Here is a 23,532-nt window from a genome sequence, read left to right as displayed (position 1 = left end):
TATATTTACAAAGAGGATCAATGCTTTTAGAGTGGATGTGTTTTCTAAGTCACTTTGTCATCCTACAAGTAGACATTTGGAATATGTAACTTCCAACTATTTCTAAATGTGTATTCAACCATTTTTGCTAAAGAATACAGAGCACTAGATTAAAATAATTCTCCAGTGCCCTTTCCTTGGGAAAGTATAGAAATACCACAGAGAATCGCCCTTGACAATTTATAATTAATACAAACAATAATGCCATTACAACTTGTGTTTCTTTGAACATTTAAATCTCCGTATATGTCAGACATATTTAACTGTAAACAGTTTTGATGAACTAAATTTCCACTTATTGAGCTAAAATAGAAAGAACTCATGGTACATTCAACACAACACTAAATTAAAATTACCTCTCTCAAAATTCTGATGGCTCTTTAATTAATTATTTTCTCTTACAAATTTCATATTGTACAGTACTTGCATATAAAATAATTTGAGCAGAGGGACTTCTCATCTATTAATTTTAGAATAGAACAGTTTTTCAGATGTTGCTTCTGGCTATAATTAAAATAACTGCCAAATATTTATTTTATAATCAAATTAAATTACGTCAGCATGCTACTTTATGACGCATAAAGTCAAAACTATAATGGCTCTTTGTCACTGTGGCGTATGCTATATCACCATATAAAGTAGCAGTTTTGAATCGTGCCTTCACTTTCTCAAAATAGTTTTTATTATAAAATCTTAGCTTTGTCTATTATAAGAATCACTCTGATACAACCTGTAAACATCAGCACAGGTTCAAAAGCTATCCAATCTTGATTTTCATTTTTTGAGAACAATTGTTATTTATACCTTAATACAGTCAGTAGCGTGTTTAATACTGACACTTACATCTTAATGACAGGGCTGAATGCATTATTTGTGCAACAGCAGTGTAGTATTTGATAACATTGTAAAGAAAAATGGTGCAATCTGGTGCTTTTCTTGGATTAAAGTTATACTACATTTGACCTTGATCCTATTGTTCAGACAACTACTGCTAATTTGCCTGAAAATAATGCGTGCGTAAGTTTCGCGATTTCAAGACAAGTGGGAAAGGGTTGGTAACTCCGAAAATAGCTCTTTGTACAGTATGTAACTAAAAACGGGACAGCAAGTAGTTCCTTGAACCAATATTCTATATTAAAACTACATACACAATGTGCAGATAAATATTATTTTGTATATTAAGGGGTAAGAAGCTCACAATATACTTGCATAATACACAAGTACACTGATAACCTTCTTGCTAACTATGTGGAGAAAGCACGTTTACGAATCAGAGAAATATAAGAGTGTGTGTTTTCTTGTAGCAAAGCTTCATCGGGCTATCTGCTGCGTCCACCGAACAGAAATAAAATCAAAGTACTAACTGACTGTACTTATAAAATATAAGCCTTTTCAAATATTTAGAGCTAAATCGAGTATAATGACATTTTTCTTGTTTAATGTAAAGAAAATGAAAGGTTTCATTCAATAAAAAAAAGAGATATAACTTTTTTAGCATAAATAGTTTCTTCTCAGTGTATATATACATATATCTAATGTGGCGCTGTTATTTTCTTCAATTTATCCTGATAACAGCGTGTCCGAAGAGCAATAACAAAAATAACATTAATACGGGTAGTTAATATAAAATACCTAGAATATGTTTGTAATAAATTAAATCTTATTTTGTTCTTTGAAAGTTTATATTAGATATAAGCAGTCACGTTAATATCTTTATTGTTTCAGATGTAGTAAAAAATTGGTTTACTTAGATATTAAGTTTTAACAGTTTACTTTACAGTTAAACTATTAAGTAAATAACTAAGATATCAGGTTTACGGACTTGAGTGAAAGTCTACCCCTTTGAACTTGTCAATATATGTGTCTCAGCATTTTTTACATACCAATCGACCCTTTTCGTTTTCTTTCTCTATGGATCCCATTTGTACTCCATATTATTACGTTAATTAGTTAAAAGTAGTATCACCAATGTACCAAGTCAGATTGTAAGTTATGTATGTGGTTTCCTTTTTTAAATACACTGTTCTTTGTTTAAAAAGGAAAAGTTTAGAAAATAAGGGTAAATACCATTAACAACTTTTTTTATTTTCACATGAGATAAAACTAAGTTTAAAATGCAAAGGATTAGAAGACCATAAATTTAGTGTGGTCTGGTGTGTCTCTCAGTGGCTAATAAAATAAGACATAGAGTTAAAAAAGTAATATATCATTTTTATAGAACTTTCTTAAACCTACAAGGTACAGGGAAAATCATAATAAAACATGCTAACTGTGATTGTACGTGTATTCATGTTAAAGTCACAACAAATTTGTTGATAAACAAACAAAGAAATCCAATTATTACTATTAGCAATTAAAAAATATACTTAGAATATGATGAATCAAACTTTTGAGGCTTATGAGAATGAAAAAAAAAAAGAGTATTATGAATACCCTTAAAGCATATTTGAATTAATAGTCATTTATAATTAAGTTAAATACAAAAAAGGAAAAAGAAATAACATCATATCTTCTAAATACTGGTATTAGATTTTAACACAAAACATTATTATGGAGAAAAACACAGACTACTAAAAAAGATTTGTTATTTTTACATGGAAGAGAAGACAAAGCATTTGAAGTGAATTAGGTTTGATTGCAAAGATCAGTTTTCTCTTAAATTCTAATTGGGTAAAGAGTTGAAGAAAAATCAATTCAGATGATATTGAAAAACTTTAAGTAGAAATCTCAGAGTCCTGCAAAACAGACTTATTTTAAACTTTGGAAGATAGATACTCAGTAGTTTGTGGGAGCTTTCAGGTACTGTTTTGTAATACATCTACTTTCCCTAGAAAAGGAGGAAACAGGCTTCAGAAAACAACCATTACTTAGGTGAATATTTTGCTACTTTTTTGTTACTCCATCCACAACTGTTACTGTTAAGCCTAATATTTACTAACCTACTGAATAATTTTTTTCATTATTAGTTTGTTTTCACACTGAAGTAATAAAGTTTATTTTTAATTATGTATAACAGAACATTTTTAGAAGTGATAACAACTAGTTTTAGACATATATAGTATTTTATAATACAGTTTATTTTGCCTGATTTATAACCTACTTAATTGAATTTAAACTAATGTATCCAAGTTTAAGTAAATGTGGTAATCTCTAAAACACAGAGATAACAAGTTAGTATTTAGATTTTGGGTTTGTATGTGTGTTTTCTTACAGCAAAGCCACACCATGCCATCTGTTATGTCCACCAAGGGGAATCGAACCCCTGATTTTTAACATTGTAACTCAAGACTTACTGGTGTGCCAACAGGGGACATTTTATATTGTAGTTATCTAGTAAAACAATGTATTCAACCTGTTTTATAATTTGCTTTAGTTTGAAGACAAACAATAAAAACAATATAATTAGTTGTTAAATGTTAGGTTTAACAGTAACAGTTACAGGGGTGTAGTAGAAAAGTAACAAATGTTTTGGGTTAATGGTGGTGGTTTGATAGGTGAGAGTACAACAGTAATTGGTTGAGTAATCTTAATTTTGCTCTTTTTTATATTATTTATCTATTTTGTGTTTTCTGTTGTATAATTATGTTTGAATTCTTCATAAAGTTATATTAGTTTTTTTTTGTAATGTTGGGATCCTTGCTCAATAATTTGGAACTTTTATTTTTGTTTGCAAGATTTTGCTTCATTCTCCATGGTTGTCCATTGTTTGTCTTTTTGTTTACTTGTTTTGTGTACATAGCATGTGGATGTGTTTTATGCTCTTTTTGAAAAGGCTAAAATTGAAGAAAATCATTACATATTATGAAGTTTAGTGTTCACTCATGGTGGAATTCTTAGAGGTTTATAATGGATGAGAATTTAAGATAAGGGATATAAATATAAATTTTGGCATAGTTAGACAAAGAGTCATCTTAAGCTAAGACATTTTTTTCTTTCAACATGGTTTGGCTTTGAAATAAAATTCAAACATAGGGAATGCAGTGAATTCATGAGTACATATGGGAGAGCTTAGTAGATATTTGAATTGTGAGAGCTGGTTTTGAGATTTTTTTCCTCAGTGGATGGGACATCCTTGATAGAGGAATAAACCTCCTCTTGTCCTTAAAGGTTTTATTTTATATTTTCTTTGAGGAGGATTTTATTTTTGGCACCTTTTAACTTAAAGCACTTAATGTTCAAGCTTCTGTTTTTTCTCATCTATTTGTTGTTTTGTTTCTACATATTATTGATATTTTTATTTCTAAATTTGCATTATGTGATTATCAGTGCTTTTGTTGTTTTGATACATGAAGTTCTTTCTCACTTGATGCCTTAATTTATTATCTATTAATTTTTTTTCTTCTGTGATCCATTTTATTAATGACAATATTTTATTTGATTTTTATGAGTTTTGATATTGATTTTCTAAGTTTCGTTTACTTACAATTTTTTGTCTTTAAATATATTTGAATTTTTTTTATTTTTTCATGTTTAGGTGTTTTTACCAATTTTTTGATAGTTTTTATTTCAGCTTTTTTGTGTGAGTGTGTGTGAGATGTGTTAAAATATTAAGTGATTTTTAGTATATAAAGTTTGTAGAACACTTACTCTCTTGCTATTACAGTTATGAATATATTAATATTTTATGGTCTTTTGTCACTAACTTTATTCTTGCTAAGTAACCCAAAGTAAGAAAAATGTCCTGTTTCAATGATTACTTTGAGCCAAAAGCAAGACGGAATTCTAAGTAGCCACGTGAAATTCTTTTAGGCAGGATTAAAGTAAATTAATCTATGATACTTTTTTTCTCTTTCTTATTTGCCATATTTTTGTGCACCATCAATACCAAGTGTGGGGTGCACTTTCATCTGATTCAGTTTTTGTTACTATTTAAGGATCTTTGTCAGTCTACTCTCAAATACAAGTTATTTCAGGCATAATTAAAGTGAATTAATTTATGAGACCTTGGATGTGATCAAATACATCAACCTATAGGGTTTGACCTCCTGAGTCCAAAACTGTAGTTTAGTCTCAAATTGGTTAAGAGATTTTGGAGGTATGAGCTAAAAGTGTGTACTTGAAAAAACAACAAAAACTTGGAGACATTCTATGAGCTGGTTTGCTGCAGCTTGAAAAAGGAATGTAATTGAATGATTTATTGGGACAGTTTTTAATGTAGAAACACTACATCTTTCTTGTATGAAACTGAACATATCTGTAACTGAAATTGTGCTGTGTATTGTAAAAGAAATCAGTATGGCAGTATAAAACCTAGGAAATTAGTTAAATATTGTCTTCAAAATACAACAGTAATTGTAATGAGAATTAAACATTGTCACTTTGAAAGACTAAGTATATTATAAAAATCATGGAACTGTCAGGCTGATTTGAAGCAATTACTAACAAAAACATTTGATGCTGATTTTGAATTTGAAGTTGGACTAAAATTAAATCCTGTTTGATGTATACAATTATATAGAAGAGTAGTTAATACAAAAATAATTTTTAACAAAAAAGTTTCAGTACATTTTGTAATAAAAGCATTATAACCAACAACAGTTTATTAAAAAAAACAACATAGGTTTAATGTTTTGTAACACATTTTTTCTGTTCCACAACTTGTATTGAATATCTTAAAAACACCATTTATTCTTTATACCCCAATTTTCTAAAGTATGTGCCTTTTAAATACTTCAGTCCAGATATTTTGTGTTTTTGAATGCTATGAAATGCATTTTTAGGTATTTTTAACCTGTATTGATACATTTATATGAAAATTGCTAAAGATATATTTTAAATATATATGTATTATTTAGTGATAAAGACTGAAGTGTTTTTGTTTAATCATCTACAAAATTAGGGTACAGCATTTTTGAAATAAGATGCACTTTAATACACATTGTTATTTTAAATGTTTCTGTAGTTAGTTGAGTATCTGAACAATGACAATTGTCTTATATGAAAGAAAGAAAAATTAGTAATTGTTTTTACAAGTTTTGACTACCCACTTATACAGTTTTAATTTTATTTACAAAAAAATAAGGACTATTTGCATACTGATGCACCTAATTTAGAAAGCAATTTTGAAATATAGGTCAATTTTTGATAAAGAAATTATGCAACCAGTATTAATGTAACAAAGATGTTTACAGTAATAGATAACAATATGTGATGAACAATTTGTTTATTTTTTTTTTACAGTGCTTCAATGTGAGTTTTCAGTTAGTTACAACTGTAGTTTCAATGATTTTTAGTAACAATGTATGATTTATTTGAAAACTGTATTAAGTTTTTAATTAAATGAGTTTATATACCTTAGTTAATATATATCAGTATGCATCATAAATGTGTTTGTTTTGTATTAGAGAACTGTATTTTCTTTATTTGCAGATGGCGTCTTGATGTTACATCTGATTATTTCTGGCCACATAAAGACCATATTTAACAACTCTCTTTCTTGAAAATGCATTTTTGTCCCCAAAATATCACTCTGACAGAGGTTTGGGTGAACCATGGACTGTCACATTGTTTTGTGGACACATTTGGTAACTCTGGATTGTTCCTTTTTATCAGCATTGCAGGGACTGTCCAGTATTTAATTTACAAAAAATATTCTTCCCCTTTAGATGATAGGCTCCTTCCTAAGTCTCACCTCTTAAAATTACAATTTTTTTTATCATTTTTCATCCCACTTTTGAACATTGTACGCTTTGGTCTTCAAGCCACCATTGTAGGAGACAAGCAAATTTATGGTTATATGATATTAGCAGTCATTCTAACGAGTGTTATGTGGCCTGTGTCTGTTATACTAATTTTTCTTGAGAGACAGAGGGCTTTACCAAGCATTCCAACTTGGGGACATGGCTGGGTACTGCTCACATTTTGGACATTGAATTTTATAATTGAAAACTTGGCATTTCTGAATTTAAAGAATGAGGACTGGTGGTTTGATTTAAGTGGGTAAGTAGGTGATAAATTTTCTATTGCATTAATATTTTATGTTTTAAGGAGGTTTTGACAATCAGATATAAATTGTTATAAAATGATAAAATCCCTACAACCCAAATACATTAGAAAGATCCACCTTTCTAAAGCTTCTTGAACATACATGTTTTTTATTAAGATATAAATTGTTGTCATGGTAGTAGTTATACAGTAAGTTAGGTCTAATTAATAATTGGTTATTTTCCTTTCTCATATTACTTAAAACTAATCACTAAATAGTATATATGTAAGATATATGTGTGTGTGTGTGTGTGTATATATTACATTTAGCTGCTAGTTAGCTGTTCTATACAGAAATGTTCTGAGTAGGACTGCATCTGGTAGCAAAGAGCCAGGATTCAGTCCTTGGCCTTCTTGATAGTAAGATATGTGTAGTATCTACTTCATTTGGCTATTATTATTTCCAGTGATATTTGGATCAAATATTTCAATGATTTTCTGGAACATAAAACTGTTCTGACTCTCAACGTAAGTTTTATGAAGTGATCTCTGCAACTGATAACTTAATTAAATAAAACTATGAAGTACAATACATCTTGACAATTCCAATGAGTAATTTTTCTTACATTCTGTTAAATAACATTTTTCTAGTATTATATTTAAAATGATTATTAACAGTTAAATCAAAACATAGTTATATTGATTCCCTTTAATTTTTTGCCAGAATGATATGTACGGAAACAGAGACCAGTTTTTTTTTATGTTAAAGTATGTCCATGGACATTTGAAACATAGCAAAAAAAAAGTGTTTTGCAAATGACTGGGTTAAGTAACTAATTTCTAGTGAAGCAACTGATTTTCTGAAGAGTTTTCATGTAAAAAGGAAGATGATATATTTTAAATTCACAGCTACAGAATGCTTGTTTTTCAGGTTCACCTAATATAAACTTTACTGATGCAATCAATAAACTAATGTCCAACGATTAACCAACTGAAATGTGCATCTTTTCAATAAATTTATTCAGGATTAACAAAAAATTTGTGTCAACTGCAAACAGTCTGAATATATAAATTACATTGGTTTAAGTTACACTTAAAATATGTTCTTTAACCTAGTGACCATTATCTGACATTTTTGGAGGTTAGTGAAAACAGCCTGATTGAACAAAAAGCTTTTTGTTATTTTTTCCACCAATCTCCCTATTTTATACACTTCAAAGGTAAATGTGGGTGCATTATTTTTCAAAATTAAACAATACTCAACTATACTGAAATGAACATGTATCATATACCACCATTCATTTTACTTATGTATTTTTTATATAGACCACATTGCAGAAAAAGTAATATATATAATATTTAATCGTGTAAGTGAAGCATTGGTAGATTGAATATAAGAAAAAACAATGTTAGTGATTAATGTACTGTGAAGAACATTTGAACCACCTAAATCTTTTACTTGCATTTTAAAGTTAAACATTTAAGCTAAATTAGAATTTAGTTAGAAGAGATTAAAGAAACCCACCGGATAATCACTCTTTACATTATTAATTCTTATGCTTTAATCTTGATAATGGCATCCATGATATTTGACCCTAATTATTCTTTCTGTCACTTAAACGTAGTTGTAAGTGGTAAAGACGTGAAAGTTCCACATTGAGAAAAATATCAAGTACTAATAAACATTAATGAAATAAATATTTAGTTGCATCATTCTAAGTGGTTTAAACACAAGTATTGAACTGTAAATAGTATAAATGTTTGAGTTTAAATAGTTACATCTCTCTCTGATTTAATGACCTATAAATGGAAGTGATGTATGAACATTTTTATGTTGTATCCAAGCCCAGACAACATAAGTAGGCCTTTCACAGGGCTCATGTATAGTCATTTTCAAACCAAAATCAAATTATTTCTCACAGACTGAGCAAAGCCCAGTAGTTATCAAACAAGACTACAAAACTAAGGTTTCATGGTGCATTTTAGGGCCATGGTTGCACTATAAGAGTAAAGGTCATATCCCACTCTTCAGTTAGAGTAGCCCACAAGTTATCAGGTAATTAATTACCTTCCCTCTAACCTATTGCTGCATAATTAAGAACTGCTACTTCAAATAACTCTAAGCTTTGCACACAATTCATGGACAACAACAGTCTGTAGACCTAAAATGTAAACAAGAATAACATGAATATTCATAATAGAAAATAAAGTTCATGTGTTTCAACTTCTATAAAACTTTAAAGATTCTGTAGGTATAATCTTTACTTTTTTCATTAAATTTATCATTATAATATATCGTGCTGGTATTAAGTTTTTGTGGAAAATATAATAAATTCATTTTTTGGACAATTAAAATATAATTCAACATCTTTAACAGCATCCAGGGTCTTGAATCTCAATAGAAAAAAAACATTTGCTCATCTTCTAGACTGTGTTATAAAAAGTTGTGAAATCTTGCAAAGTAAAACCATTATATTTGTTTCTTAACCCACTTTCTATTGGCTCAGTGCACTTGCTTTTAATTGTTATATAACAGTAGCATAACCTTCCTGTGCTTTTTGATTCTTCCTTCACTATATTTTGTATTCAGGTTTTTTACATTTTGCCCTAAATTCTTCTTATTTTTAATGAGATTGAGCAATTACATTCAAGTATCTAAATCTGTAAATGTAACTTCTCATGATGAAATAACTCGATCCTCCTTCCTTCAAACCTGATCCTCACTGGCTTATGTTTTCCTCTGGACAAACTTTAATGAAGTATTTGTGATGCAGCTTTACTCTACTAAAAATATAAAACCTGTATGAGGTATGGGTGAACTGTTGAAGAACCACACAATAATTTTCAGTCTTAAGATTATATTTTTTCAATATTATAATGTAGTGACTAGCTCCATATACGTCATTTTATGTTACCAACTCTTCTTCATAAAACAAAAAGGAAAGTCTTGTTTTATTTTCTAACATTAAATTTTCTTCTCTTCAACATTATCAATCATTGCAAGCTCTGTAAGCCTTTAAACTTATTTAGCTACATTGTGTGAATTGTTTATTAAAAGTTGATGAATAAGAGATCATTTCTGTTTCTGAACTCATTGGGATAATTAATTTTCTTTTTTTTCAGTGTTTCAGATAGGTTTGAATTCAGTCTTTTTGTGTTGCGGTACATATGCTGTATGCTGGTTTTTGTCCTCGGCTTGAAAGCTCCTGGAATTCCAACGTCCCAAGATTTCTATCTTTACAACAGGATACATCTTAATCGGGAGCAGAGTGAGGTACATAATACATGATAGAAATGGCATGTTAACCAATGTTTTTCTGACTTTGCTTTTTGTGGATTCATATCTGCAATCATTGAGTCTGTATACATATATATATATATTTTTTTTTTGAGTGGGGTTGAACATATGACACATTTAATGTCGATAGAAGTGATTATCTGAATTAGAAAGCAACTGTTTTTTCATAAAGTTATTTATTTAAAAAATACTAGTTTTATTAAGAATATCATCTTTGCAACATTTCTTCCTATGTAATGTGATGATGCATTTACCTCTTCTGATTTATACAATCCCTGGTTTGAAGTGTATATTGTGCCCATTACTTCTTGTTCTTCATATTTTTTATGGCAACATGGGTGTGCATTATAGTAAAAGTAGAGCATTGTAAATTTAGATGAGTTTTTGAGACATGCACTGGTTTAGAGGTGGTTGTAATGCAACCTTTAGCAGAATTGTTCACATTTCAATTTTTCTCCATGTAATGCTCTTATGGTGCTACCTTGTCTATGAGAGCATTTAATGTATTGCTGTTTAACTTCATAGATAACTGTAGTTAATTTTAATTCTACTCCTGAATGACTGATCAAAGCGTAAGATTTTGTAGTTTGAAATGCCAATATTGTGTTTATTATAATAGCTATGTATTGCACTGCTCAGTCATTCTTACTTTATTATTTTATTAGGAATGTAGTTAATAAAATTTTATGCTTATTGTTATTTTAGCCTTTATTAGAAGAAGGTTCAACTCAGTCATCACAACAGAGATCAACTTTTGCCAATCTTTGGCACAAGTGTCGAAAGCTATCTCCTTTCATCTGGCCTAAAAAGAGCTTCAAGCTACAAATAAGAGTTATAGCATGCTTTACGTTGTTGGTTGTAGGACGTATAACTAATGTTTATGTCCCCATATTCAACAAAAAAATAGGTACATCTATTTTGTAAATTAAAATGTCATAGAGGTGAGTGATTTAATTGATGACTTATGAGCAGCAGTATTATTGATTAATGTCATTTAATATCATTGCTGATTAAATGTCATTTAAATTCTAGATACGTTGTATTGTTTTACACTGAAAATTAATTTTTGCAATACTATTTAGTCTCTGAAAAATCAGTAAATTAAAAGGGTTTTCTGTCTTGTGCTGATTTCACATGGAACTACATATACGTAATTCGCTTGTAGTTGGACTCTTCGCAAGTGGACTGTTATGGAAATGACAATAATTTGTGCAAGACAGAGGTCATACAGGTGTGAGGTGCAAATTTTTATTAAAATATTTGTTAACAAAATTGAGCTGAAATAAGTCATGTTTTTTTGGTATTGTCATAACTATTTTTGTAATGTAAAAATTATTATTAAAGTAGGGTGATTGATCTCATAACAATTAAGCATTCTTACTCATAACTGGTGTATATGTACATATTATTTCTTTTATGCCAAATGTATTATTCTAAAATAAAATCATATTTATTTTTTCCATCTTCATTTAACTGTAATAAACAGATGAATTAGCAACATCAAATATATCATGTATAGTAAACTATTTTTTTTAGATTTTATTACACTTGGCTGTTTTAATTATAATGTTGATGTTCTTTCTATTTATTGAATAATTTTATTTATTATTTAGATATGTTTTTATTTTCGTAAACCTTAGATATTTGCTGTGCTATCTTGTCACCAGTAAAGGTCCATTAAGGAGGTAAAATATTACTTATACTAGTGTCATGTTTTTCAAGGGACAGGGAATAAGTGATAGTACATGAAGTAAATAATATTATCTGTTTGATATTAGTCTCACCATCTATATTGGTTAGAATGTTTAACTCTGTGTGTATGGCTAAGGTCAAAGTGCACGTATCACAACTTTTTAAGGTGTTACATTCAAAATGTAATTTAACAACTTTATCAGTGCAAGTTAGCAAACTTGGCATGAAAACAGTTTACAGTTCATATTTTAATTCCATATATTTAGTATCTTAATTCAAAATGAAAAATTTAACTCTGTTGCACAGGCTCAGTAGAATATAAAGGAATACTTATACACATTTGCACACTAAGTATTACACTATAATCTTTCATGTGGTCTGTGCCCCTTCACAAAATTTGGCATGCTTTTAGTAAGGATTACAAGTTTTTTGTGCAGAAAAATTGGAACTTTTAATGAAATACTTTTATTAAGGAATCATTTATGAAAATATCAAGTCTGTTTGGTCGTCAGTCCAAGTGATAAGTGATATCATGTTAGGCTCAAAAAACTATTCTTTATCCCCAAAATCTTGAATATTATTTGTGTAATCTCTAAAACGTCCTGAATACATTTCAAATGTTTGTTTTCAGTAAGACTTTGCTATTTTCTATACCCTCTGTGGGATCTTTCAAATGATCGACCTCATAACCATTGTAAAACAATTAGGAATTAAATATAAATTGTGCTTTTTTTGTACTGGAATAACTACATATTATACACATAAAAATACAAATGTTTAGTCTAAGTAGCTTAAGTCCCATATTTACCTTCCAGTTATGCCTAGCTTATATTAAATAACTTGCATTGATGCACTCATGTTACTGTATCCAATAGTATAAATTTGACCTGGTTTTGGCTGTATTTTAGAGAACTAATATTTTGTATTATAGAGTAAGATTTAAATTATTATACATTGTATATGTATATAGATTATTATTATTATTTAGAAATAAGTTACAAAACTTGTACATCATAAATATGGAACAATAAATAAAGATGTAAAGTAAACAATTATCTCTTCTAGCTAAGACCTTTGAACTTGGTTGCTAAGCCTTTTAAAGTTTTGTACATGGAAGATATCAAACAAAATTTTTTTAGGTTTTATATAAACAGTTGAATAACCAAAAAATCATAAATAACTATACTGACACCATATAATTCTACTATGATTTATTAAACTTAGTGAATAAGCTGTATTTAGGTCTAAAAAAAAGATGTGAAACTTTGAGCATGTTGAAGACAGAACCTACCTTCTTGAAATTTTAGTTTGAAAGAATATGGTAGTCGTTTCACAAATTAAAATGGCTGAGAAAACCATTAGGAGGACATTCTGAGCTGTTGATGTGTTATTTACGTGTCATATATTGTAATAAGTGTATATAAGGGACCATTTCGAAAAATGGAAAGAGATGAACGTGGCAGCTGTGTTTAATTCAGTACAAAAGCCATATCTCAGCAAAATAAAAACATGAGGTTTTTGTTTTATATTCTAGCTTGTCAATATTGGTAATTTGTGTTTCTGATTTGTATGAAACTACAGACTTAGTATTTTGACATCACATCATTGTGCTGCATTCAACATTTACTATATTATTCACAGAAATCAATATCTAGATATGTTCTTTAATATTTACTTTTAAATTGAGAAATTAACTCGTATAATATTAGAGTCTGAATTATATTCTACAATGTGATTTCAAACTTACTTAAATAATAATAATAATAAAAAAAATCCAATATGGTACTTACCTCATCTCACAAAATTAACTATTCTTTTTCAGTGCTGGTTTTTATATACAAACATTTTCTTTATGCCTGCCATAAGCTTTCTGCTCCCTTCTCTAGAAATTGGAAGATTGTCACATGTCTCATACAAATCATCATGCATCACTTCCTAACAACTAGCAACATGACTCACATGATGCATGTGACTCCCTCTACACTCCTTTACTGAATTATCACTTCTCATATGGTAGTTTAATGCTTCATGTTTGACTTTGTTTCCTCACAAAGTACCTTCTTTTTTTTTTTTTTAAGTTAGTGGGCCTTCATTCAACCTGTTTCATCTAATAATATTAGTTATTTCTAGTTGCTTTTTTTGCAATTATATACTGTGAACCTTTTTTGTGCAACAACTTCTGAAATTAATTTTACCACTTGGAGGGTTGCACCAGTGATGATCATTTTTTCTCAGACCTTAAGTGTGAGTGACCCAACATCGGATTTATCTTGCTTTTATGTTCTGAGATTGAATTTTACATGGGTTAGCCTTTGTCCCTGGACAATGCTCAGGCTTCTCCAGTACAGAGTGATGAGGATTTAAATTACCCTTTACCTCCTCTATATTTTACCTTTCATTCCCATTCCAAATCCAAGAAGTATATTAGGCCTGATGCAGTCTTTATAAATTTTGGGTCTTAGGTTTATGACATTTTATCCTTTTCTTTTATTTCTTATGCCCTTTGTCCTTTCTTATTATGTGAACAATTTTCATAATCCGTTCTGGTTTTTTTCCCTCACCTGACATTCATGGTCATGCGAATCACTTTGCCTCACAATCTTGATAGAGAATTAGCTTACTGCATTCCAGTAGCTTTCCAGTTAGTTCACTCTTTCCCACCATCATGTTGACTATTCATTTTTAGGCCAGCAGTCATTAGGTTTCTTGTCCCCTATTTGGGAGGTGCCTCCTAAATCATTTGTCAGTCTTGGCCATGCCCAATATTCTCACTTTTATCTTACCCTTACCAATCTATTAAGGTGTCTTTCTTCCATACTCATCCTATCTGAGGCTCTCCACACAAATCCAAAGGGGTTTTTTAGAGATACCCTTGCCCTTCTCTCCTCTACTTAAGACTGCATTTTATCTTTTTTTGGTTTATTTGTTGTTCGGACTGTATGTGTGGTGATGCCATACAGCTTAAGTCTTTTTACCCTCAACATAACTGAGGGATTAACCTGGCCCCATTTCTGAGGCACTGTGTTTTTGATATGGTCCAAGAAACTACAGAATCTTAGGTGATATCAGTCCATTAATAGTTCACACTTACAGATATTGTTAATCTCAGTCAGAGCCTTATTTATCTCCAATTATCTTTTTTCATCTTTCCCCTTCTCAGTCCTTACTTGTCCGTTCTTGTCACTTCCCTTAGCATTTCACCCAGTGACTACCCCATGGGCTCAGATCCATTGGGAAGTGGCTGTTTGAGTTTCTTCATTGCTGACATTCCTTCAACAGCAGTCAATAGGTACTTCAGGTTCTATCTCTTTTTTCCATGAAATCTCATGACCATCCAGCATCTGTCAGAAGTGGTTTGGGAATTGCTATTGCAACAGGGCATCGAACCTGTTTCCCATCTTTCCCAGGGTTTTATTCCCTCCTTTTTGTTAACCATAGTAAAACTAGGTGTTGGTGGCTGGTAATTGATTTATCTTTGTGTAATTGCTTGAGTTCACTGTGGGGGGGGTCCTCATTTCTCCTGTTTTCCTTCCTTCCATTTACAATCTTTTACCCCTCTGTGTGGATTCCTGTATGTGATGAAGGGACTTTCCAGGGAAGGTTCTGTTCTTTCAGTTTACCTCCTCTGGGATCTGAACATCCACCCACATGTTTGCCGTGTGTGGCAACCCGTGAAGGGGAGGAGAGGATACTGGTGGCTGAGGGGTCCAACCCTAATACACCACTTTGGTCTTGAATTCCTGTGGATGGGCAGTCTTGGGGTGGCCCCCCTTGGATCAGTCAGCTGGTCCACTTGAGCTAGGGTCAACCAAGTATCAGTGTTGGATGTTCTCAACAGGTGTTGTGGACATTGTATCTGATGCTGGTGTTTGGGTATAGTGCTCGCGAAACCCATGAGTTGCTGCAGTGCTCTTGTTTAACATTGTAGTGCATTCCCTCATAGGGCTCTATGGTGGGTGGGGTCAGTGGGCACCAAAATTTTCCTTTTTTCGTTATGGATACTCCAATTAAAAATCTTAATAAAATAGTGAAAAAACAGTCTATAGGTAAATGACCACGTCTTGAAGATTCTGAGCAGCAATTCTCACCATCTGTACCACCTGTTGTACCTCATTTTCTTATATCACATTCACTTTCAGACAAACCTTTAGGGCAAATGTCTCCCTTTTTCATTCAGAAGGTACTAGAGGTACTTGCTGGCTATCCAAAGTCTGTAAAGAAGCTTCAATCTGGTGACATGTTGGTGGAAACATTTCAACACAGTGAACTCCGCTTGCATTCAAAGGCAATTGGGGATATACTTATTGAGGTTACACTTCATGCTACTTTGAACTCATCATGAGGAGTTATTGTTGAGAGGAATTTGAAGAACATCCCAGGGCCAGAGATTCTTGCTGGTTTCTCCACCCAAGGAGTTTCTGCAGTGAAGCGTATATCAACTCGCAAAGATGGAATTATGATGCCGACCAATATCCTCATTCTCACACTTACATCACCACGTCCACCTGCCACCATCAAGGCAGGCTATCTTAATTGCAGAGTACAGCCATACACTCCAAACCCTCTTTGATGTTTCCAGTGTCAGCAGTTCGGTCACTTAGAGATGTCATGCTGTGGTTCCTTGATGTGTGCTCATTGTGGTGGCAAGGACCATGATGTTTACGAGTGTGAAACAGACCCTCAATGCATCAATTGCAATGGCTCTCACCTGTCCCACTTTTGTTCTTGCCCTAAATGGTTGAAAGAAAAAGAGGTGCAGTATTTGAAAATGATTCAAAACATGACTTACCCTGAGGCTTGAAAGTTGCTGTCCATCACATTATCTCAGATGTATGCTGCTGTGCTTCATTCCACTAGTACAGTGGGAGTGCAGACAGATTTCTCTGTGCCTCAAAAAGAATCATTCTCAAAACAAATGAAAAGTCTTTTGACCTCCATGGTTAAAAAGGTTTTTAAATCAACTTCAACACCCATCTCTGTCCTTCCATACATTTCAACAAATCCCATGATCCCCTTCTTTTGATTTTGGGTACAGGCATTTTTTTGGATACATCTTCTCCCACCTCATGATGCAAAATGATCATTTGTTCACATTCTCAGTTGCTGGAATTTTCTTCCAACAGTAAAGACCTGCCCAATCAACCTAGGACAGGATCCATGGAGGTACAGAAATGGCAAGCTGTGTGATGGATGAGTGCATGGAGGGGTGGCACTGTTGGTTGATCAGCATTTGCCCACCCTGTCTTTGCTATTTGACACACTCTTGGAGGCCGTAGTCATCCGTGTTTCCTTGGGTCATACCATCACTGTTTGTTCTCTCTACCTGTTGCCTGTAGGGACCTATGATCAATCAGACTTTGATGCTCTCATTGAACAGTTGCTGTCTCCTTTTTTCATCCTTGGGAACTTTAATGGACATCATCCCCTCTGGGGAAGTTCTGATGTTGATAGGAGGGGTTGCTTCATAGAACATATGCTCTCTGATCACAACCTTTCTTTTTTCAGTATTGGTTCTTTTACTTATTTTCATGCACCTAGTCAGTCCTTTAATACTATTGACCTCTCAATTTGCTCCCCTTCACTATTCTCCCATTTTTCTTGGCAGGTTGACAATAATCGACTAGGCAGTGATCATTTTCATATAATTTTGAGAGAGATTGGCCGTGGTTGATGCCATCTGACCCATGTGCCCTGGTGGAAGATGGATCAAGCAAACTGGCCCTCTTTTATTGCTCTTGCAGACTTGATCCTGCCATTGTCTGTAAGCCATCAATAGACGACTCTGTGGCAGCAGTAACTGACTGTATTATACAAGAAGCTGCTCAACATATTCCTAAAACCTTGACACATTTTCCATAATATCCTTGTCCGTGGTGGAATCCTGACTGCCATTGGCATGGAAGGCTCAAAAATGGGCCTGGGATACTTTTCATAGGTATCCTACACTCTCGCACCACATCACTTTCCAGTAGGCCTGTGCACATGCCCGGTAGGTAAGACTTCAAAGCCAGAATTAATCTTCAGTTAAGTTCACAACCAACATGTCTTCTACCACCAGTTCCAAAGTCATATGGGATAAGATTTGAAAGGTCAGTGGGCAGTATAATTCTGTCCCCCTCTTGATCTTGCTCTCTGATGGCTAGGAAGTAGCTGATACCCGGAGCATCGCTGATACTCTAGGTGAAAGCTTTTGCCAGGTATCTAGCACTTCTACTTCTTCCTCCACCTATTTAGCCATCAAGACTCAGGCAGAGCAAACACCTCTGTCCTTTCGAGCTTATTGTCTCTATGTCTATAATCATCCCTTTACACTGGTGGAACTCAAACTGGCCTTTCATCGGTGTGGTAGTACATTGGTTGGACCTGATGATGTACACTATGAAATGCTTCACCATCTATCTCTTGCTTCTCTTATTATTCTTCTGCATGTTTTAAACTGAATTTGGCAGGAGAATGATTTTCCTGATGCCTGGTGCCAGGCTATTGTCCTACCTTTCTGTAATCCTGGGAAGGATCTCAAGATTTCTTCAAACTACTGTCCAATTGCTTTGACAAACTATCTCTGTAAAACCTAAGAGAGAATGGTTAATGCTCATCTCATTTGGTTCCTCGAATCAAACAACCTCCTCTCATCCACCCAGTGTGGGTTTTGACGACAGCTCTCCATCATAGACCACCTGTTTCAACTTGAAACGTCCATCAGAGAAGCCTTTCTCAAATGAGAACATCTTGTATCAGTATTTTTAGACATTGAAAAGGCTTATGATATAATGTATGGCATTTTGTGACACCTCCATGTATGAGTTACATGGCCATTTGCCCATTTTTATTAAAAAAATTTTTAATGGACAGGAGATTCCAAGTTCGTGTGGGTTCAACACTTTTCTGTTCTTTTCAACATGAACTTGGAGTCCCTCAGGGCTGTGTTTTGAGTCTCATACTTTTAACTCTAAAGATTAATGCCATCACTGCACAACTCCCTCTTACTGTTGCAAACGGGCTCTATGTCGATGACATTCACATCTCCTGTCAATTGTCGAACATGAGGTATATTGAGTGGCAGCTACAGACTGCCCTCAATTGTTTGCTGAAGTGGACCACAGCAAATGGTTTTAACTTCTCTCTCTCTAAAACTGTTTGCATGCACTTTTGCCACCGATGGGGTATTCACCCTGATCCTGAAATCAGTATCGGTGAGTTGCATTGTCTGTTCTTGGAGCTAATCTTTGACCATAAGCTGACCTTTATACCTCACATCAAGCAGCTATGGGTCAAATGTACAAGAGCACTGAACATCCTTCATGTCCTCTCTTCCACCACCTGGGGTGTGGATCGATGTTCTATGCTAAAGATATATCATGCTCTTATTCATTTGAAAGTAGACTACGGATCACTGGTCTATGGCTCTGATAGGACTTCGGCTTTAAAGATGCTTGACCCCATTTATCATCAAGGACTTTGGCTCTGCACTAGGGCTTTCCTCACTTCCCCTGTTCAAAGCTTATACATAGTCTCATGAACCTTCTTTGCACCTCTGCCATTTGCAACTGTCTTTACTATATGCTTTGAAACTTCATTCCTTACCAAAGCATCTCACCTGGGATTGTGTTTACCTTCCTTGATGGACCAAACTTTTTCAGAATAGACGATCTGCCTTTTGGCCTTTGTATCCATGTGCAGTTGGATGAATTGGGTCTGTCCTTGGATAACATTGATGTATTCACTGGTCAGCTCATCCCATCATGGCTTCTTACAGTTCCCATATTTGACCTATCTTTCAAGTCATCTGAGAAAAGCAAACACTCCTGACTGGAAATACTGTCTGTTATTTGCTGCCCATCTTTCAAACCATCCTTCCACTCTTATTTATACAGATGGTTCAAAATCAGGTGACTGTGTGGGCTCAGCTATGATTTATTGTGGCTTGGTGATTGAGCACAGAATCCCCTCTACAGCTTCTGTGTTCACTGCTGAACTGCATGCCATTTCTCTTGCCTTGGATCACATAGAGTACTAAGCAGTACTCAAACTGCACTATTTATGCTGACTCACTTTGTTCTCTACTGGCCCTGGAGTCGCTTCACGTTTATCTGCTCTGGCACTATCATTGCTGTGCCTGACCAATACATGGACTATGGTCCTGTATTCAAGCCTCAGCTCCATGCCAGCTGGCAGTCAACTTGGAGTTAGCAATGCGAAAACAAGTTTTTCCAAATAAAACCCTATATTGGATTTTGGCTGTCTTGCTTCCATAAGGATCGGAAAGAGAAAGTTGTTCTAACTACGCATTGGTCACAGCTTTTTAATTCATCATATTCTTTTATCTGGAACTGATGCACCATTGTGTAGTCTGTGTGATACTCAGGTGACAGTAAATCACAATTTACTTTCTTGCTGTAGTTATGGCTCTCAACGATGGCGCGATATTCACCATATTCTGTTCCAAGGTTTGTCCATGACGTTGGACAGTTTCATTGGTGATTGTGACACTGTCCACCTTGCAAATGTTTTTAGTTTTTTAAAGGCCATTAATCTTTTTAATGCCATTTAAGTTTTTTAATTTATACATAAGACCTTTTTCAATTAGATTCCCTTTTAAGAATCATAGTCCATCTAGTTCAATTTGAAATTAGAAAATGGCCGTAAAGTCAACTAACTCGAAACCAGGACTGGATCGGTCAACTTCAGGTAACTGACGCTGCTGTTTGAACTACCTGTTAGTCATCCTGGTGAGTTATTATTAAAATTTTACTATAAATCTTTTAAAATTTTTATTACTTTTTGAAAATGGCCATGACATCAAATAACTCGGAACCAGGTCTGGAAAGGCCAACTTCAAGTGACTGATGGTGGTTTTTGTACTTACTTGTTAGTCTTCCTGGCGAATTATGATAATTACAGTTATGCTACAGAAAGTCCTTTTCAACTTGTATTACTGTAGTTTTTCTCTTAATGCTGTAGACTAGATGTAAACATTGGTTTTGTGCTTTTTTAACTTTGTTTTATTTTACCTTAATTTCCTTTTATAAATTTCCTAATTTTACTTTAATTTTAACTTTTTTACTGGATGTTTGGCACAGATAGCCTAGCTGCTTTGTGGCATAAAACACCAAATCAACCAACCAATCTTTTACGTTTTTAACTCTAAACCAGATTCAGATAGGTTTCTTTATTTGGTCAGGATTTTGCATTGTTAATGCTCTTTTCTGGGTTATGCATTACCAGTTCTTTATCAGCTAGCAGTTCTTCTCCCTTCATAATTTTTCATCTTCTACCCTTACCAATTGAGACCATTGCACTGTCTTAGGTGATGACATTCCTTCAGGTTTCCCACTGTAATTACTTCACAATGATTAACCTGCCCAATCTAAAAATGTATTTCAAAGTGTTTTATCCGTATTTCTTATTAAATTCGGCTTATTTTTTCCTTTTTCTTTTTAAACTAGAGGTGAGTACTGAAGACAGTTTTGGGCTTTTCTCAAGTACAGAGGTTAGATGGGCCATAATTTATTTCGATAAGAAATTCCCTAGTTTGTTCTTCATTTGACTTAAGAGCGTATTGAGTTTCTTAAGTTATTTTTGCAGTGTGAAACAATAGATATATATGGTTGGTGCCTATATGTGAATCTAGGTCACTTCATATTTTAGTTGTGAATGATAGTCTTCACCGTAAATAATTTTCAACATTTTGAACCTCCATCCAGCAAAAATCAAAGTAGATTCACCACTGAAACTTGCCAACAACATGTATTAACTTAGTGAGAAATTATATGCAAGATTATTTGATGGGAATATCTTAAACTACAAATTTCATTTATAACTACAAAATCACAACTCATTTTCTGGAAGAAAAAAATTAACCTTGGACAATTTTTTTTCAGTTTGAAATTTATCAAAAAGATATATTTTATGACAGATTAACAAAAGTGTTAAAGTTATGAAGTTGTAACTCCATGACTATATTTTTTGTATTAAACTGTCATCAGTATTATAGTTTAGAATATTTATTTTAATTTCATCCCAAGCTTTTTAATATAATCTAATTGTCTTAACTGTACAACTCTATTTTAGATTTCTGGATCAAAAATGATTACATGTGTTTCACCTTTGTTTTTTTCATTTTAACAACTTTAATTTGCGAACAGTTGACGATTACCATAACTCATTTCTTATTTTGTTTCTTTCAGACACTCGGGTCATTTTATTGTTGTGGTTCTTAGAAGGAGAGGGTCTAAACTATTTTAATTTAGTTTAAATGTTTCTTTTAACAGTGAACAGCTTGTCATTACAACCAGGTGAGACAAGCATTTCCTACCGATGGGACTTTATTCTAATTTATATTGCTTTGTGGTTTTTACAAGGACAAGGTGAGATTTTGAAATTTCTGTTCATTCTTCCATATAAAAAAATAATTTGTCTAAAAAGGTAAAAATAGCTTTTTAACTTAATTTCAGAATTTAAAATACATGGTAGGTGGTGACAATAATCTGAAAAAATAATTTTTGTTAAAAACCTTGTCAAGTGATGTTATGTTGATGTAATATATAATACTTGTATGCCTAAATATATCAGTTTCACATGTTTGTCGTAGTTTTCATGGGTTTTTCATAAAAGTATTAAAACATGAGCATAAACTACTTTTTCTAGCATCATTCATGAGAAGTCATATCCTCATTTACTCACCTTGCTCCAGTAGTTTTTGCGTATTATGAATGACGAAGAGCTTTTTAGTTTCAGAATAAAACTGAAATACAAAATTCAAAATTGGCAAATTTACCTCCAAAATACAAAATGACTTTTCATGTTGAATTTAGTGCTGCCATGAAACATCGAACTAAAGTGACTAAAATTCTGCTTGTTTCTGCCATTATGTAGAGTACTTGTCAACTTGAATAATCCTCCCATCTTCCATGAGACTTGCTCTGTTTGTGTAAAGAGTATGAGTCCCTGCATGATACTAGTATTAACTAGCTGATAAATAATGGAATTACCTATTTTACTGTACATGTGGAATAAACCAACTGCAATGTTATCAATCAAATAGGAACTTTAATCAGTTTATCACAGAATATAGAATAGTTTGGTTCTCATTTATTCACATCAGTAGATTCTTTTTACGCAGTAGATTTAACTGAACACCCACAATAGAATAAGCTCTGAGAAAATTAACGTAGTATAGTTGTTCAACCCAATTAGAAGTTAAATCTGTATTTACAAATTATGATCTGTGAATGTTAGTATTAGTTTCCTGTGTTAGCTTACCATAAATATTTATATTTCTCATTTTTTTTCTCCACACTTGTGCTTCAATGACACAATTCTGTTATAAGAAATTGCTTTTAATATGTTCTTTGATAGATCAATAGATCGAGTATTCATAATGGGTACACTGGAATGGGCAACAGTTTCCTCTTGTATTAAAAGAAAAACAAGTGTAAAGTGTAATTGGAGGTATTTCTGAAGATGAAGGGGTTTTGAAACATCATCCTCTACACTTGTGTTTTTTTCTACAACAAGCAGATGCCACCCATTCCATTGTACTCTTACTATGGTTTTTCTCTCTGTGGCATAGTTTCTTA

The 23,532-nt window shown here is 32.8% G+C and overlaps 1 protein-coding gene across 4 annotated transcripts in view; it reads left to right on the top strand.

Annotated features, from left to right (window-relative positions):
* Nucleotides 1–1,554: 1,554 nt before the first annotated feature.
* Nucleotides 1,555–23,532, top strand: part of Hmt-1 (ABC transporter ATP-binding protein/permease Hmt-1) — a 69,737-nt gene continuing 47,759 nt past the window's right edge. The window contains exons 1-6 of one of the 4 annotated variants that reach the window (XM_076471419.1): nt 1,662–2,024; nt 2,871–2,910; nt 6,409–6,978; nt 10,087–10,237; nt 10,967–11,168; nt 22,225–22,320. In XM_076471419.1, the coding sequence (XP_076327534.1) occupies nt 6,482–6,978; nt 10,087–10,237; nt 10,967–11,168; nt 22,225–22,320 (946 nt within the window). In that variant the 5' untranslated portion in view covers nt 1,662–2,024; nt 2,871–2,910; nt 6,409–6,481. The other 3 variants (XM_076471417.1, XM_076471418.1, XM_076471420.1) reach the window with 3 other exon arrangements.

Source organism: Tachypleus tridentatus, chromosome 12 (genome assembly GCF_004210375.1).
Source record: "Tachypleus tridentatus isolate NWPU-2018 chromosome 12, ASM421037v1, whole genome shotgun sequence".
NCBI classification, from domain to species: Eukaryota; Metazoa; Arthropoda; class Merostomata; order Xiphosura; family Limulidae; genus Tachypleus; species Tachypleus tridentatus.
This window is presented reverse-complemented; position numbering and strand designations above follow the sequence as displayed.